The sequence below is a fragment of the Muscardinus avellanarius genome (genome assembly GCF_963383645.1).
Source record: "Muscardinus avellanarius genome assembly, chromosome: X".
NCBI classification, from domain to species: Eukaryota; Metazoa; Chordata; class Mammalia; order Rodentia; family Gliridae; genus Muscardinus; species Muscardinus avellanarius.
This window is the reverse complement of record NC_137792.1, coordinates 46,171,657-46,190,330: the sequence shown is the minus strand read 5'-3', so window position 1 is coordinate 46,190,330 and position 18,674 is coordinate 46,171,657. Positions and strand designations below refer to the sequence as shown.

Genomic DNA, 18,674 nt, shown 5'->3' with positions numbered 1-18,674 from the left:
TTTTATAGGTTGAGTATCCTATATCTGCGATGTCTGAGATTGGAAGTGTTACAGATTTTGGAGTTTTTTGAATTTTTGAATATTCACATATACATAATGAGTTATCTTGAAGATGGAACTCAAATCTAAACACAGAATTCACTTACATTTCATATACATCTTACACACAGAGTCTTCAGGCAATTTTATGCAGGATTTTTAATGTACCTGCATTTTAACTGAGACCCATAGAAACCAGACAGAATTTTCCACTTGTACCTCAGAAAATTTCTTATTTTGGAGCATTTTGGACTTTCAGATTATGGATGTTTACCTATATATTGTAGGAACATTAATTTCTCTTTTTCTTTTTCTTATCTATTTGGTTCTGGAGATGGAATCTAGGGCCTCACATGTACTAGAAGTGTTCTGCCACTGAGCCACACACCCTTATCCCTAGTTCCCCTGCATTTTTTTTGTACTGAGAATTGAAACCAGGGGTATTCTACCCCTGAGCTATACTCCCAGGCCTATTTTATTTTTTGTATGGAAACAAGATCTTGCTAAGTTGCTGAGACTAGCTTTGCTCCTGTCTCAGCCTCCCAAAATACCAGGATTACAGGTATGTGCCACCACGTCTGGCTCCTAGTTTGCTCTTTTCTAACCTTTTACATCACATAGATAACCACTAGTAATTTGATACTTATCATTTTCAACTTTTCTTAAGCTTACACAGATGTATTTACATACACATCACAATATTTTCTTTGAAAAAATAATATTGTACTATATACATATTAGGTCTGTGACATTTTTTCATTTTCCAGTATATCATAGGTAACTTTCTAAATATTTGCCACTTTATTTCCTTGTCCTTGTTATTATATAAGTTATAAATGCTTGTACATAAAGCAGTCTATCACATTCCCTAACCTAGCTATAAATAATTTTCAGATGTGGTTTTAATTAATATATGAATATATCAAACTACTTTGTTATATACAGTATATATAAAGATATATCTATTTTTTATACTGGGGATTGAATCCAGAGGCAGTCTACATCTGAGCCATACTCCCAGCCCTATTCTTTTTTTTTTTTTTTTTTTTTTTGGTGGTACTGGGTATGGAACCCAGAGGCCTTCTACCTCCAGGCTACACTCCCAGACCTATTTTATACTTTATTTGGAAACAGGGTCTCACTAAGTTGCTGAGAGCCTCACTAAGTAGCTGAGGCTGGCTTCGAACCTACGCGATCCTCCTGTCTCAGTCTCCCAAGCGCAGGAATTACAAGTGTGTGCCACCACGCCCGGCCCTTATTCTATTTTTTAATTGTAAATGGGGTCGCCTTAAGTGACTGAGAACTTCACTAAATTGCTGAGACTGGCTTCGAACCTGTGATCCTCTTGTCTCAGACTCTCAAGTCCTGGGATTATAAGTGTATGCTACAATGCCCATCTATATACTTCTTTACATCTATGTGTTTTCATTTTTCACTAATTATGGATATATATCCATGTGATTTCACATAGTTCTGCCTTATTTAACTTTTAAAAATAGCTGCATAATAATTCATTGAAGAGATATATTAAAAGTTGAGGAGTAAACTAGTCATTTTAATTATGGAATTAATGTGTAAACATAAAAGCTATTCAGAATGATAGTAAGTAAAAAGTTCCTGTTTGACTACTAGGTAGCTCAGCAGGAGAGCTCTGACCTAGCATGTGCTTGGTTTAGTCCCCAGCTTTGCAGAATTCTAAAAAAAGTAACTATTTTGTTACTACTTTCCACTACCCAAATACTTTTAAATTTCTGATTCTAATTCTGTAGTCCCTAACATTAATAATTTAGAAAGTATATATTAATCTAGTTCTTAATTTAGTAATTTTATATAACACCTATAAACTTGTTGCTATAAGTATTTTCCCTTCCCTCTACTATTCTTCCTCATCTACCTCCTAACTTATATTACTTTCTTAACATTAGTAAAGTTTGTAATTTTACATTCTGTTTTTGGATATCTTGGTTGTCTGTGCTTTGTTGGTTTGATTCTAAGAATTGAAAAATCACTAAATGGGACTTATATAATTTGTGTTATCTAGGAATCACATGATTAGAACTGTAACAAATGGAATGTTATTCTCTGTCATTTAAATTTTGTTACTCAAAAGCAGATTCTCCCAGCCAGGCATGGTGGCACAGGCTTGTAATCTCAGCATTCAGGAGGCTGAGAATGGAGGATCCCAGTTCACAGACAGCCTCAGCTACTTAGTGAGGCCCTCCAAAACTTAGACCCTGCTTCAAAATAAAGAATAAAAATAGGGCAGGGGGTGTAGTTTGGAGGTCGAATGTCCCTGGGTTCCATCCCCAGACCCGGAAAAAAAAAAAGTGGATTCTCCCAAGTAGAATAGTAGCCTCAATGCGAAGTCAAATGGATTCTGGTGCTAGGGATTAAACCCAGAGGCATTCTACCTTTGAATTACATCCCTAGCCCTAATTTATTCTTTTATTTTAAAACAGAGTCTTGATAAGTTGCAGAGAGCCTCTTTAAGTTGCTGAAGCTGGCTTCGTACCTAAATCCTGTCTCAGCTTCCCACATACTGGTATTACAGCTATATAACACTGTGCCTGGCTCAGACGGATTATTTTGTTTCAGTGTTCATCATTAGTTGTTACTGTCTCTGGTGTCCTAGAATTCCCTGAAATACTTTTATGAGTAATATTTTGAAGTATGTTACATGAGAGATTAACTTGGTTTTTGTATTTCTTAAAATATATTTATTTGATTAAGGATAGATGCTAGCATCAAAATGATTTCCTGTCAGAATTTAGAAGATATAGCCAGGCATGGTGGTACAGGCCTGTAATAAACCCATTACTTGGGAGGCTGAGATAGGGGGATCACAGGTTCTCGGCCAGCTACAGCAACCTTGTGAGGCTCTCTGCACCATAACACAATCCTCTTTCAGAATAAAAAATAGGACTGGTGTTGTAGCTCAGAGGTAGAGTGCCTTTGGGTTTAATATTTAGTAAAACACACACACACACACACACACACACACACACACACACAGAGGAATTTAGAAGATATCATTTCACTGTCTTTTAGTCTCCAATATTGCTAATCAGAGTGATGTCAGTTTGATTATCATTTGTTTGTAGGTAGCTCATTTTCACTCCACATTAGTGTTTCTACCTCTGAGCTACAACACTAGTCCTATTTTTATTTTTTATTTTGAAAACAGGGTCCTGCAAAGTTAACCATGCAGTATCCTGTAAACTGCGATCCTCCTGTCTCAGCCTCCCAAGTACTGGGATTACAGGTGCATGCCACTATGCCTGACTGAGAAGTTGCTTTATAACAGAGCAGCTCACGTGATATAATATCAGTTCTCTAATCCATTAATCTATTTATCAATTAGTCAATTCAAGCGTTGCAGAGCATTTATGACCCAATCTCCTCCTAAGGTCCTACCTGGTTCTACTTCCCAGAATGTCATATGGGAATTAAATTTCAACACGAGTTTTCTTTTTTCTTTTTCTTTTTTTTTTTTTGAGACACAATGTCTTGCTCAGTTGTTCAGGCCAGCCTGGAATTTCTGATCCTCCTGTCTCAGCCTCACAAATATCTGGAATTACAGGTGTGAGCCACCATGCCTGCCTCAGCTCCAGTATAATCTTATGGGTCTGTAGTCATTTATGTGATTCATTGGTAGCCAAAATGTTATGCAGTACATGACTGTACATTTATATTCCTCTCTTATAATATCAAGGTCTTCTGTGTTATTAATGCTATTTCTTTGGCTTATCCTCTATTTAGTGTTTTATCATGTGTTGGTTTTCCCTAAGTGTGTGGTGATTCTTAGTTGTATATTCTTTCTTTTTCTTTCATAAGATTCCTTGTTTATCTTTCTGTAAGGGCTATATATAATTACTGTAGCCTCCTTCAGTAATTATAGTAAAGGCACGGAATGTGTTTTCTTTCTCTTCAATTGTAACTCGTCTGTAATGTTACTTGAAAGATGGTCCACTAGTTGGTCTCTAAAGGGAAGAGAGATTACCCTTCTTCCTGGGTATTGCTTCCTCCCCTGTCTGACCTTTCTCTTGGCCACAAACCATTTCCTCTTTTTACTCTTATTTGGGGGTTCAGATGCTTTGCTGTCATTTGCTTGGTGTGCAGGTGGGAAGGGAAGGGAGAAAATTGAATGTCTGTTCCTCTTTGGAACTCCAACTAGTGCACACTTCAATTCAGTGAATATCTATTAAAGAGTGAATAAGTCAAAACCTCTGTTACTGTGGAGCTTACATTCTATAGTGGTAGGGGAAAATCCTTAAACAAAGAAATAAAGTGATTGCAATAAAGGGCTATGATAGATTTGAGGATTACTCTGCATAGAGTGTCCTGAAAAAGACTTGTAGGGAATAGTGACATTCATAGGTGGGAGATCTGTTCAAGGAACTAAAAGTATACCATTAAATAGAAAGGTGTTAAGAGGTAACGTGGAAGAGACAGATAATAGATAGATCTTACAGAGTTTTGTAAGCAGTATAGCTGATCACTCATCCTTTTTTTTAGCCAGTGTTCATTCTTGCTTGCCCTTATCTGTCAGATGAGTTTGTAGCATTTAAAACATTTCCTACATATGTCGTGGTCTGTTTTTTCTTCCTTCTGTCATATATGCTTTTGTCTATATCTTATTTTTTCCTGTTGTGATAAGGATTTGTATTTATAAGGGAATATAGAATATTTATCAAATATGCCATCTTTTTGTGGTATTGGAGTATCTACATAGGGGTATTCTACTCTGAAATATGATCCCAGCCCTTTTTATTTTGAAATAGCATCTCCATAAGTTAGTGTGCAGCACACATAATTCTCAAACTTGGGATCCTCCTGTCTTAGCATCCTATGTATAGGGTTATAGGTGTGTGCCACTGGGCCTTGCTAAATATGCCATCTTGATCTAGTTACTACATATCAAAAATCTTACCTGAAGCGTGGTGGCGCACGCTTGTAATCCCAGCATTCGGGAGGCTGAGACAGGAGGATCGCGGTTCACAGACAGCCTCAGCTACTTAGTGAGGCCCTCTGCAACTCAGTGAGACCCGGTTTCAAAATAAAGAGTAAAAAATAGGGCAGGGGGTGTATCTCGGAGGTCGAATGCCCCTGGGTTTCATCCCCAGACCCGCAAAAAAAAAAAAAAAAAAAATCTTACCTGAAGCCGGGCGTGGTGGCGCACGCTTGTCATCCCAGTACTTGGGAGGCTGAGACAGGAGGATCACACAGGTTCAAAGCCAACCTCAGCTCCTGAGTGAGGCTCTCAGCAACTTAGTGAGACCCTGTTTCCAAATAAAGTATAAAATAGGTCTGGGAGTATAGCCGGGAGGTAGAAAAGCCCCTGGGTTCCACCCCCAGTACCACAAAATGAATAAATATCTGTAATTTCAATGGGACCAATGCAACACTTCTAAATTGTCATGTTACTGAGAAGATGTTTCCCCTCTGCATCAAAGTAATATTATAATTAATCAGAGATAGGACTTTGGAAAATAAAAGCTGATTGCCCAGAATTTACTTTACAGAATTTACAGGATTTACTATATTTGCCAAAGATACTGGGCTTACTGTCATATAGGGTGTCTGCCTTCAGATAAATGCTAAATCCCATCCTTTGTGCTTTTATATTTGCTGTTAATATTCAAGATTAGTAGTGACCATGCTCATGTTTCTCAAAGTTTTCATGGGTATGCATTTTAAATTTTTGTATTCAATATTAAAGATAAATTTTTGGTACTAGAGATTGAACCCAGAGACATTTTACCTCTGAACTATACCACTGGTCCTATTATTATTTTGAAACAGGGTCTCACTAGGTTGATGAGAGACTCACTACTTTAGGAGGCTGTCCTAGAGCCTGTATTTCTCCTGTCTCTGCCTCCCAAGTACTGGGATTACAAGTGTGTACCACCATGCCCAGTAAGATAATTAATTAATTTACTTATTTATTTGTTTATACTGGGGATGGAACCCAGGAGCATTCTACTTCCAAGCTACTCCCCAGCCCTATTTTTTATTCTTTATTTTGAAACAGTGCCTCATTAAGTAGCTGAGGCCAGGCTTAAACCTGTGATCTTCCAGTCTCAGCTTCCCAAGTACTAAGATCATAAGCATGTGCCTACCACACACAGCTAAGAGAATTTATTTTTAAAGCACACAAATACATATAACCGTTTATTCTGGTTTTTTTTTTACTATATTTATTTATTTATTTTTCAGAAAAATCTATTCTAACATGAATATGAACTCTAAACATCCAAAACAATCTCGAAAAAGAACACAGTTGGAAGATGTACATTTTCTGATTTCAAACCTTATAAAGCTACAATAATCAAAACAGTGTAGTACTGTTATAAAGGCAGATATATAAACCAGTGGAGTAAAATAAAAAGCCTAGAAATAAATTCTTCCATATATGGTCAAGTTATTTTTACAAGGTATCCAAGAACATTTGGTGAAGGAAATAATATTTTCACTAAATATTGTTGAAAATAATAATTACATGAAAAAGAATAAAATTAGACCCTTACCTAACACCATATACAAATAAATAGATAAAATAAATAAAAGACCTAAGTGTAAATCTTTCTTTAAAAATTTTTTTACAGGGATGAAACCCAGAGCCATTCTACCTCCGAGCTACACCCCCAGCCCTATTTTTAAATCCTTTTTATTTTTGAAACAGGGTCTCACTGAGTTGCGAAGGGCCTTGCTAAGTAGCCGAGGCTGTCTGCAAACCGCCATCCTCCTGTCTTAGCCTCCTGAATGCTGGGATTACAAGCATGTGGCACCACACCCAGCACTAAGTGTAAATCTTAAGACTATAAACTTTTACAAGAAAACCTAGGTCATAAAACTTTACTACATTGAGGCCAGGCGTGGTGGCGCACGCTTGTAATCCCCATGCTTGGGAGGCAGAGACAGGAGGATCGCGCTGGCTTGAAGCCAGCAAGGGGCTGGCTTAAGAGACCCTGTTTCCAAATTTTAAAAAAATATAAAAAATAGGTATGGGAGTGTATCCCAGAGGTTGAAGGGTTTCCGGGAACCCCAGTACCACCACCAAAAAAAAAAAAAAAAAAAAAAAAAACCAACTTCACAACATTGAGATTGGCAGTGATTTCTTGGATATGATTCCAAAGGCACAGGCAACAAAAGAATAAACAAACTTCATAAAAATAAAAAATTGTACATCCAAAGACAATGTAAACAGAATTAAAAGTTACTGATGGAATGGGATAAAATATTTCCAAATGCTATATCTGAAGCTTTATTAATATTCTGAATAGAAATCATAAAAATTAGCAACAGTAAAAGCAAACAATACAATTTAGAAATAAGTAAAAGATTAAAATAGATAATGAATCTCCAAAGATTTTTATATGACCAATAAACACATGACTATCACTCATCATTATAATATAACTAATCATTAAGGAAATACAAATAAAAAATATAGTGAAATACTACTTCACATTTGTTAGGATGGCTACTTAACATGAATTACCTTGCTCCAGCCCTTTACCTTGTTTGTTACTATCTTTACTTGTAAAATATGTTTCTTGTAAGTAGCAGATGGATGGATTCTGGTTTTTAATCCATTTTGCCACTTTCTGTCTTCTTATTGAGGAATTGAGACCATTTACATTTAGTGTGATTATTTAAAGATAACTTTTAATTCCTAACATGTTAAGATTTTATTTCTGTTTGAAATACTGTTTATTCTTTTTTGCTTAGTTGTCTGCGGGATGGAATTTCTTGTTTCTCTGGTTCTGGTGTGTATTACCTATTTCTTCTTTGTAGTTAATCTCTTTGAGTATTTTCTCTAGTGCTGGTTTTTGTTTTTGTTTTTGTTTTTTGGTGGTACTGGGGTTCCTGGAAACCCTTCTACCTCCTTGCTACATTCCCAGACCTATTTTATATTTTTATTTGGAAACAGGGTCTCTTAAGCCAGCACGGCTGGCTTTGAACCTTCTCAATCCTCCTGTCTCCGCCTCCCAAGTGCTAGGATTACAAGCATGCGCCATCATGCCTGGTGTCTAGTGCTGGTTTTTTTTTTTTTTTTTTTTAATTTTATTTTATTGGTGCACTGTATTCATACATCATAGTGGGATACAAACTTTTGTAGACATACATGCACACATCGCCCAGTCAGCCCCCACCCGATCCCCACCCCATTCTCTCCCCATCCCTCCTTCCCATGCTTGGCTTAGTGGTTGACATCTAGTATTATAGCAATTTATCCAAAATTAAAAATGATAATCTCACATAACAGTTTCATTTGTCTGATACCAAGCGTTTGATGATTTAAAGATAGCATTTCAATATTTCTTTTTGCTTTCTTTCTTACTAGAGCATATTTTTTTCTGTTTTTTTAGGTGAAACTATCATATATTTATATATTTATTTTTCAGAAAAAAATCTATCCTAATATGGAATATGAATTCTAGATACCCAAAACGATCTTGAAAAAGAACAAAGCTAGCAGATATATATTTTCTGATTTCAAACCATATAAAGCTACAATAATTGAAACAGTGTAGTACTGTTCTAAAGGCAGATATATAGACCATTAGAGTTAAATACAAGCCTAGAGCTAAATTCTTCCCTATATTGTCAAGTTATTTTTGACAAGGTTTCCACGAACATTTGGTGGTGGAAATAATAATCTTTTAACTAAATATTGTTGAAAAATAATAATTACATGGAAAAGAATAAAATTGGACCTTTACCTAATCCCATATACAAGTATTAACTCAAAATAGATAAAAGACCTAAATATAAATCTTAAGACTATAAACTTTTAGGAGAAAATCTGGGTCATAAAACCTCACAACATTGAAATTGGCAGTGATTTCTTGGATATGATTTCAATGGCACAGGCAACAGAAGAATATACAAACTCCCTAAAAAATAAAAGAAAATATTGTATATCCAAAGACAATGTAAACAGTTAAAAGTTACTAATAGAATTGGATAAAATATTTCCAAATGCTATATCTGAAGGTATATGAATATTCCAACTAGAAATCCTAAAAATTAACAACAATAAAGGCAAACAATACAACTTAGAGATAGGTAAAAGACTAACATAAAAAATGAATCTCCACAGATAACCAATCTTAGTTGTCTGTTGGATGGAAACTCTTGTTTCTCTGGTTCTGGTGAGTGTTACCTATTTCTTCTTTGTAGTTAATCTCTTTGAGTATTTTCTCTAGCGCTGGTTTTGAAGACATAAATTCCTTCAGTTTCTGTTTGTCATGGAAGCTTCTTATTTCTCCATCTAATTTGATAGAAAGTTTTGCTGGATAGGAAATTTTTGGCTGGAAGTTGTTTTCTTTCAGAGTTTGGAATATGTTACTCCAAGCCCTTCTGGCTCTCATGACTTGGTTTGGGAAGTCTGGAGTGATTCTAATTGGTTTGCCTCTGAATGTCAGTTGGCCCTTTGTTTTTGTTGCCTTTAAGATTCTCTGCTTGGCTTCCACATTGGTCATTTTGACAATTATATGGCGTGGGGATCCTCTTCTCCGATCCTGTCTAAAGGGAGTTCTATAAGTTTCCTGGATCTGTGTATCAACCTCTTGCTCTATATTTGGAAAATTTTCTGCTATTACTTCCTTGAAGAGATTGTTGATCCCTTTGGTATCACTTTCTTTTCCCTCCTCTATTCCAATTATTCTTAGGTTAGCTCTCTTAAGATGGGCCCATATTTCTTCAATGTCAGATTCCTGCTGTTGGATATTTTTTTCTAGATTAGAAACTATGCATTCATTTTTGGATTGCTCATCTTCTAAGAGCGAGATTCTGTTCCCCATGTGGTCTAATCGGTTGTTTGTGCTTTGAATTGAGGCCTTTACTTCATTAATTGCATCCTTTATCTCTTTTTGGCTCTCTCTGAGTTCTTTTCGAAGCACCTCTATTATTTCTACAGTTATTTTCCTGATTTGATCTTCTAGAAATCTCTGATTTTCTGTTTTATCAGGTTCTGATGTTGTGGGGTTGTGCACATTCATTACTCCAGTGTTATTCCTCTTTCCCATGATTTCGGAGGTTTGTGCCTTCTCTGGGTTCTTCCCTTGGGTCACTATGGCTTCACTTAAGGTGCTCTGGATCTCGAGTCTGTATTATCTCAGACCCCACTACTCCTTTACTGGGTTGTATCACAGAGTCTCCGACCCAGGGAGTCGATAGAGGCTGCTTTAAACTATGGGGGGTGCCAGGTTGCACGTTCTCCTATGGTGTGATATCTCTGCCACCACCACTCCCTCAATGGGTCAAGTCCCAGGAGGCCCAATACTGCGATTTCTCCTCTGTGGCCCGCAATTTGACTCACTGTTCTTGAGTACGCAGATGTAGCTGTACTGGACTCGGTGAATTCACTGCTGCTGCCGCCGCCGGTGGCAATATGGCGCCTCTGCCACGCCCTCGGCCATGAGGCTGGCGTATTTTTTCTTCTCTGGTTTTGATTTCCACTCTGAATACCTGCAGCGTGTGCTGAGCTCAGCCACTGGGAGCTTTAAATGCTGTCTGCGCCGAAAGATCCCGCCTGGCTGTTCCGCAGCGGCTCACCTGGCTTGCTGTAGCAGTCCGTTGAGTTCGCCGCTGCCGCCGGCAGTATGGCGCTGCTGCCGCGTCCTCGGGCGCGTGTGTCTCCTCTGTGGCCCTGAGCTCTGTTCTCAGTCCGTTTTCTCTCTGGAGCCTGGTGGTTTTTTTTGTTTTTCTGGTGATGGTTTTTTTTCAGGCTATGAAAGGCGCTCTTTTTGTGGTAATGGATATTGGTTGTTAGCGGGACTCTTAAGCCCCGCTTTTCTCGGTCGCCATCTTCCCGGAAGTCTAGTGCTGGTTTTGAAGACATAAATTCCTTCAGTTTCTGTTTGTCATGGAAGCTTCTTATTTCCCCATCTAATTTGATAGAAAGTTTTGCTGGGTAGGAAATTTTTGGCTGGAAGTTGTTTTCTTTCAGAGTTTGGAATATGTTACTCCAAGCTATTCTAGCTTTCATGACTTGGTTTGGGAAGTCTAGAGTGATTCTAATTGGTTTGCCTCTGAATGTCACTTGGCCCTTTGTTTTTGTTGCCTTTAAGATTCTCTGCTTGGCTTCCACATTGGTCATTTTGACAATTATGTGGCATGGGGATCCTCTTCTCCGATCCTGTCTAAAGGGAGTTCTATAAGTTTTCAGGACCTGTGTATCAACCTCATGCTCTATGTTTGGAAATTTTTCTGCTATTATTTATTTGAAGAAATTATTGATCCCTTTGGTTTCACCTTCTTTTCCCTCCTCTATTCCGATTATTTTTAGGTTAGCTCTCTTAAAATGGGCCCGTATTTCTTCAATGTCAGATTCCTGCTGTCTGATTTTTTTCTAAGTTATAAATTATGCGTTCGTTTTTGGAGTGATCATCTTCTAGGTGCGAGATTCTATTCTCCATGTGGTCTAATCGATTGTTTATAGTTTGAATTGATGCCTTTACGTCAATGATTGCATCCTTTATTTCTTTTAGACTCTCTCTAAATTCTTTTCGAAGGTCCTGTATTATTTCTACGGTCATATTCCTGGTTTGATCTTCTAGAGATCTCTGAATCTCTGTGTTATTAGGTTCTGATATTGTGGGGTTGTGGGCATTCATTGCTCCATTGTTGTTCCTCTTTCCCATGATTTCAGAAGTTCATGCCTTCTCTGGCTTCTTCCCCAGGTCACCACAACTTTACTTAGGGTGTTCTGGATCTCAAGTTTGTGATAATCTCATCTGCCACTACTCCTTTCCTGGGTTGTATAGCAACGTCTCAGACCCAGGGAGTTAATCAAGGCTGAGCGATACCGTGGGGGGTCCCGAGCTGGGCATTTTCCCACAGGGAGCTGCGACTAGGGTCTGGTATCTTTGTCACCACTACTCCTTCTCTGGTTTGGACTGCAAAATCTCAGACCCAGGGGGATTATCAAAGCTGTGCAAATCCCTGGGAGTGCAGTGCTGGGATTTCTCCTTTAGGGGTCGCAATTTCACTTACGGTTATTGTGCGCGCAGATCTGGAGCTGTTGCGGGCGTGGTGAACTCGCCTCCCCTGCTGGCAATATGGCGCCGCTGCCATGCCCTTAGCCATGAGGCTGGCATATTTTTTTTTTGGTTTTGAGCTCCGTTCTCAGTCCCTCGAAGGCGTGATGAGCTTGGCCACTGGAAGTTTTAGGCGTTCTTTGTGCTGAAAGAACTGCTGAATTATACCCAAATGATCTGCATCTGCTCACTTCAGCTCCTTGTTTACCTTTCCTCTCTGGAGGTACTGTGAGGCAAGACGGTGCCTGCGTGGCTCCGCCACCGCAATGTGGGCTGGTTTTTTTCTGGTCTCTGATTGTTCTTCTAGTCTTCTTTTTCTCTGTCCCTTGTGTTTTCATTTTTTATTTCTCTGCCGATAGTGTTTTCTGGCTATGAAAAGTGCTGCTTTTGTGGCAATAGAGATCGAGTATTAGCAGGACTCATAAACACTGCTTTTCTTTGTCACCATTTTCCCAGAAGTCTATTCTGTTTTTTTTAAATTGGAGGTGGGAGCCAAGTTTGGTGACACATGCTTGTAATCCCAGTACTTGACAGAATATTCACAGCTAGCCTTAGCAACTTAGTGAGGCCTTCTGCAGCTTAGTGTGTTGTGGTGGTACTCACTAAGTAGCTGAGGCTGTCCGCAAACCTGTGATCCTCCTGCCTTGGCCTTCCTACTAGCTGGGAAATATTCCATTTTTGATTAATGATTAGTCCATATAATAAACTTCATTAGATAAAACAATTCTCAACCTTACATAAATTATCACCACTTTGTTTTTTTCTCATCTTTTGTCTCTATTAGGAGATGTCCCCAGATGCTTCACTTCCAGGGGATCCAGAGGCTTATCCTGCTGCTGTCTCAAGTGGTGGAGCCATTCATCTGCAGACAGGAGGTGGATATTTTGGCCTAAGCTTTACTTGTCCTAGTCTCAAAAATCCTATTAGCAAGAAATCCTGGACTCGCAAATTAAAAAGCTGGGCATACAGGCTACGGCAGTCAACCAGCTTTTTCAAGAGATCAAAAGTCCGTCAAGGTAGTGTGCTTACAGTCAGGGACATAGACTAGGTAACATCACTTTTCATTTACTTATTTTTTTTGTTGTTGTTCATATACAAATTTTGCCACTTTTTTCACATAGCCCATGTATGTGACATGTTCCATTAATGTCATTGCCATTTTATTTTTTCCTTTTGTAATTAATTTGGTTTTCCAGTTATTCATTTCATATAGATACTAAGTCTTGGAATAAATCTTGTAATGTCTGATTTAGAGGTAGGGACATATACAATGTTGCTTATTACATTAACAATTTAATTGTCTAGCAGGAGTTAAGCTTTTTCTGCTTTTCTTCATTTTTGGTAATGTAAACAAATTTAGTCTTAATGAACAATTTTCTCTTTTCTGCTTATAATTCAACAAAACTAACAGTGGAGACAGAAGAAATAAGATCAATTGCTCCTGATCCCATTCCTCTGACACGGGAGTCCACAGCTGATTCTAGGGCTTTGAGTAGATGTAAAGCGATGAGTGGATCATTTCAGCGGGGTCGGTTTCAGGTTTGTGTCTTTGGTTGAATCCTTAATCCACAAGGGTTTTATAAAAGGTAAAGCAGGGCTGGGAATGTAGCTCAATGATAGAGCACTTTCCTAGCATGTGTGAAGTTTTGGGTTTGATCCCAGCACTGCAAAAGAATGTAGCAGCATTTGAATATTGGTTTTTGTATCCTACTTTACTTTAAATGTTAATATTTTCTTATTTAATTTGGCCACCTTGCACATATCCCCTCACCTTTCGAAGCCATCAGTAAAGGTGAGTCTAAATAAATGGGGATGGTAGTAGCTGGAAGAAAATGCATAAATAGGTGATCAGTGTTTGGTGTGTGGTTGGATCATCTTTTATATAAATTTAATTTCATGTCCTTTAGATTCTCAGGAACTTTCATTGTGAAATTTTATTTGAGAATTTGAAACTAACTCTTTATCCAAAGGGTCCAATTGAAAGATATAATATGGGGATTATAGAAGGACTTTCAAATTTGGTGATACTAGCACACATACATCAAGGAAAACCATTCACTTGTCAGTGCTGTGTATTGATGTTGAATTTCTTCATGAGGCTTGCACTGCGTTTAGGTGGAGCCAGACACTTTTACCTTTTTATATCTCAGGTGATTACAGTTCCTCAGCAGCAGACATCGAAAGCAACATCTTTTGGAATAGAACACAGACCAACGTTCAAGGAAATTTCGACCCAATCTAGTGAAGAAGCTCTGGCCTCCACAGAAACCACGAATTCTCAGTTGGTAGAAGTTGAACCTGCCATGAACAATCCTCAAACTTCAGTTTCTTCTCAGAATTTTCAAACTCCTCATGAAACCATAAAAGAAGATAAAGGACTTCCCAAACAAAGTGACAACTTACTGTCGTTCAGCACAACTTGTGAGACCGATGTATCTTCAATGACTCCAGAAAAGGAACTGGAAAAATCCTCAGCTACAGGAAGTAGCTTGCAGTCTGAATCCGAACTCTTGCTTAAAGAAAGAGAGATCCCGACTGGTGGGAAGCAGCTTAGTTCTAACAGTGAAATTTCAGCCACTCTGGATAGCAATGGAAAGGCAGTGGCAAAAACTGGTCCAGAGAGTGATCAGGGCTTAACACACCGTGAAGAGCAAACATATGCTCAAGCCCAAAGTTCACTCTTCTATTCACCGTCTTCCCCAATGAGCAGTGATGATGAATCAGAAATAGAGGATGAGGACTTGAAAGTGGAGCTTCAAAGATTACGAGAAAAGTAAGGACTCTTTCTCTCTGTCACAAATCTGGTTGTCCTGAGTTTTATGGAATATAATATGTGATTTATAGCTAATTTATGATTGAGAACATTTTTTTAGGTACTGGGGGTAGAATCCAAGGGTATTCTACTTCTAAGCCACACCCTCAGCCCTATTTTTATTCTTTATTTTGAAACAGAGTCTCACTAAGTTGCAGAGACCTCACTAAGTAGCTGAGGCTGGCCACGAATCCACAATATTACTGTCTCAGCCTATTTTTTATTTTTTGCTTTGAAACAGAGTCTCCCTACGTTACCATAGCTGGCTTTGAACCTGTGATCCTCCTATCTCATCCTCCCAAGTACTTAGATTACAGCTGTGTTTCACCATGCCTGGCTTATCTAACCAGCAATTTTTGAATGTTTCTTATGCTTTAGTGAATTTCTGTCCTGTTTTGGGACTTGAACAACATGAAAGCAAAGAGACTCAAAGAGTAGATAAAAATATAGGTATGAGAAAAAATGAATATTACACAGATTCTTGCATATTTGGATAACACTCTATCTGGGTGTTATGGTTTAGTGTTTTAAGAACTATATCAGGCGCATAGCTTTGGAAATTTTCTAGTTTTTAAGTCCTTGACTAGAGGAATGGGAAAAAAAGCCAACACTTGCATTCTGGTGACAGATAATCCCCCCTCCTTTTGGCGGTACTAGAGATGGAACCCAGAGGCATTCTACCTCGAGCTATACCCCAGCCCTATGTTTCACTCTATTTTTTGAAACAGGGTCTCACTGAGTTGCAAGGGTCCTCACTAAGTAGCTGAGGCTGTCTGTGAACTGTGATCCTCCTGTCTCAGCCTCCTGAATGCTGGGATTGCAAGCATGGGCCACCACGCCTAGCACAGTGGCTGATAATTATAATACCTTTTTCTGTGGTATTGCCTGCTTTGTTGTTTGAAATTGGAAGAAATCTGTGAATGCATGCTTTAAACATTTATCACTAGAAGTTTGATATTTTGCTTTAAAAAGGCATGCATAGAACTGGAAGCTGTGGCCCATACCTGTAATCCCAGCTACTCAGGAGGCTGAGGCTAAGGCAAGACAATCACAAGTTTGAGGGTAATTTAGTAAGATTGTGTCTTGAATTGAATTAAAATGAAATAAAGAGCTGGGGTGTAGCTCACTGATAAAGTACTTTCCTAGCATGTGCAAGATTCTGGGTTCAACATCCAGTAGTATACCGATACACACATATAGGGTTGACTTTATATTATGTATACACCAACTTTACCATATATTAAGTGCAATGCAGTATAGATACACACTGATACTTTTATAATAAAATATTTACTAGTAAAATGCTTAATATGTGATATATGTACTATTTGGGGAGCTTTGCTTGTCTGTGTTTTGGAGTTCTGGGGATTAGACCCAGGGCCCCAAACATGTTAGGCAAGTACTCTGCCATGGAGCTACAACCCCAGTCCTCCATTGCTCTTTTTTTTTTTTTTTTGGTACTGGGGATAGAGCCTAGGGGCTTTTCTACCTCCGGGCTATACTCCCAGACCTATTTTATACTTTATTTGGAAACAGGGTCTCACTAAGTTGCTGAGAGCCTCACTCAGTAGCTGAGGTTGGCTTCCAACCTGTGTGATCTTCCTGTCTCGGCCTCCTAAGTGTGGGGATTACAAACATGCACCACCATACTTGACTCCATTGCTCTTTTTAATGATTCTTATAAACCATTTTCAAAAGAGTCTTGGCTTCTGTAGCTGCCCACACTGCTTATGAGTAATGAAAGTGAGACAGAGAGTCATGTTACCTCATAGAACTCATGACCTGGAAGGAATCTTAAGTGATAATTTCTTCATGGCACACATCTTTAATCCTAGCACTTAGAAGGCTGAAACAGGAAGATCACATGTTTGAGGCCATTCTCAGCAACATAACAAGACCCTTTGAAACTTAGTGAGACCCTGTTTCAAAGTAAAAAATAAAATAGGGCTAGGATATAGCTATGAGGTAGACTACCCCTGGGTCCAGTCCCCAGTACCAAAGTAAGGAAAAGATAATTTATTCTATTCTGTCTTCAGTGTTCTTTTGGCATTAAGGTTTCTTCACAAATTTGTTAGACTCCAGGAAGGTGTTTCTGAGGCCTTTTATCATATAGGACCACAGTGGTGAACTAAGATTTCATTTCCAAATTATTTTCAATAAACTGTAGTTATACTTTTACACATTGAAAGTGATACATGTGGCAATTTTCAATCATAGTAAAAGAAATTCTCATTTCTTATGCCACAATCTCCCTATTTAAAGGCACCCATTCTGAACTGTTTTGTATATATCTTCCTGGTTCTTTCTCTGTACATTTATGAATAGACAATTATCTTTTACAACAATGAGATAATAATGTACATGTTATTCTATAGTTTTTTAAATTAATAGTCACCTATAAATATTCATATCTGCATAAATCTACCTTTTAAAATTTTTCTGCATTCTAGTCTAATATATGGGTAGACCCAAGATTATTTATTTCTAATATATGGGTAGACCCAAGATTATTTCTTTCTTGGTAGGCATTTTCATTTTCCCCCACGTTCTACTTGTATAAACAATCCTGAAGTATACATTAGTATATTATTATATACTTCTGAATATTTTTGTATGATAGATGTAAAAGTGGAATTGCTGAGTTAAAAGATACATACAATTTAAAATGATAGATACTAGGCTTGGCGTGGTGGCTCATTCTTGTAATCCAGTGCTTGGGAGGCTGAGACAAGAGGATCGCACAGGTTCAAAGCCAGCCTCAGCTACTTTAGTGAGGCCCTCAGCAACTTAGTGAGACCCTATTTCCAAATAAAGCATAAAATAGGTCTGGGAGTATAGCCTGAAGGTAGAAAAGCCCCTGCGTTCCACCTCTGGTACCAAAAAATAAAATAAAATCATAGATACCATAAAAATTATATTGCAGTGTAACTATACATTTTGTACTCCAATATATATACATATATATGTGTGTGTGTGTGTGTGTGTGTGTGTGTGTACTTTCTAAAGTGCTGTTTTCCCATATCTTAACACTAGCCAGGATATTACCACTTTTTAAATTTTATCTCAATCAGGTTAATCAAAATTATTTTATTAGTTAGGTTCAGTGGCACCTGCCTGTAATCCCAGCCACATAGAAGTTAGAAACAAATAATTCACAACTTGGACACCAACCTGAGCTACAAATATCAAGATCCTGTCAGTGGGCCTGGTGAAGCATGCCTGTAATTACAGAACTTCTGAGGCTGAAACAGGAGGATTGCAGGTTCACAGCCAGCCTCAACAACTTAATGAGATCCTCTACAACATAGTGAGAACCTGTTTCAAAATAAAAAATAAGCTAGGCGTGGTAGCACAAATTTATAATCCCAGTACTCCGGAGGCTGAAACTGGAGGATGGCAGGTTTGAGGACAGCCTCAGCCATGTAGTGAGATTCTCAACAACTTAGTGAGACTCTGTCTTGAAACAAACATAAAAAAGGGACTGGGGATATAGCTCAGAGGTAGACTGTCCCTGGGTTGAATCCCCAGTACCAAAAAACTAAAATAAAATGTAAAATCGGGCTGAGGGTGCAGCTCAGTGGTATAATACCTGTGGGTTCAATCTCTAGTACCAAAAAATAAGAACTTGTCTCCAAACCTACACAGACAGACAGGCAGGCAGGAAGATAGGCAGACACACACACATACACACACACAAACACACACACATGTCAATTAAATTTTGTGCTTCTGATTAATAGTGAGATTGTGTATCCTCTTATGTTTATTGCTATTTA

At 38.2% G+C, this 18,674-nt stretch overlaps 1 protein-coding gene across 3 annotated transcripts in view; it reads left to right on the top strand.

Annotated features, from left to right (window-relative positions):
* The window catches only part of WNK3 (WNK lysine deficient protein kinase 3), a gene marked incomplete at both ends in the record, with an annotated part of 171,323 nt that overhangs the window by 120,608 nt on the left and 32,041 nt on the right, over positions 1 to 18,674 (top strand). For 2 of the 3 annotated variants that reach the window (XM_080719258.1, XM_080719257.1), the window contains 3 exons: positions 12,871 to 12,961; positions 13,498 to 13,625; positions 14,237 to 14,859. In XM_080719258.1, the coding sequence (XP_080575384.1) occupies positions 12,871 to 12,961; positions 13,498 to 13,625; positions 14,237 to 14,859 (842 nt within the window). Of the gene's footprint in view, positions 1 to 12,870; positions 13,103 to 13,497; positions 13,626 to 14,236; positions 14,860 to 18,674 lie in introns of all 3 variants that reach the window. The other variant, XM_080719256.1, reaches the window with a different exon arrangement.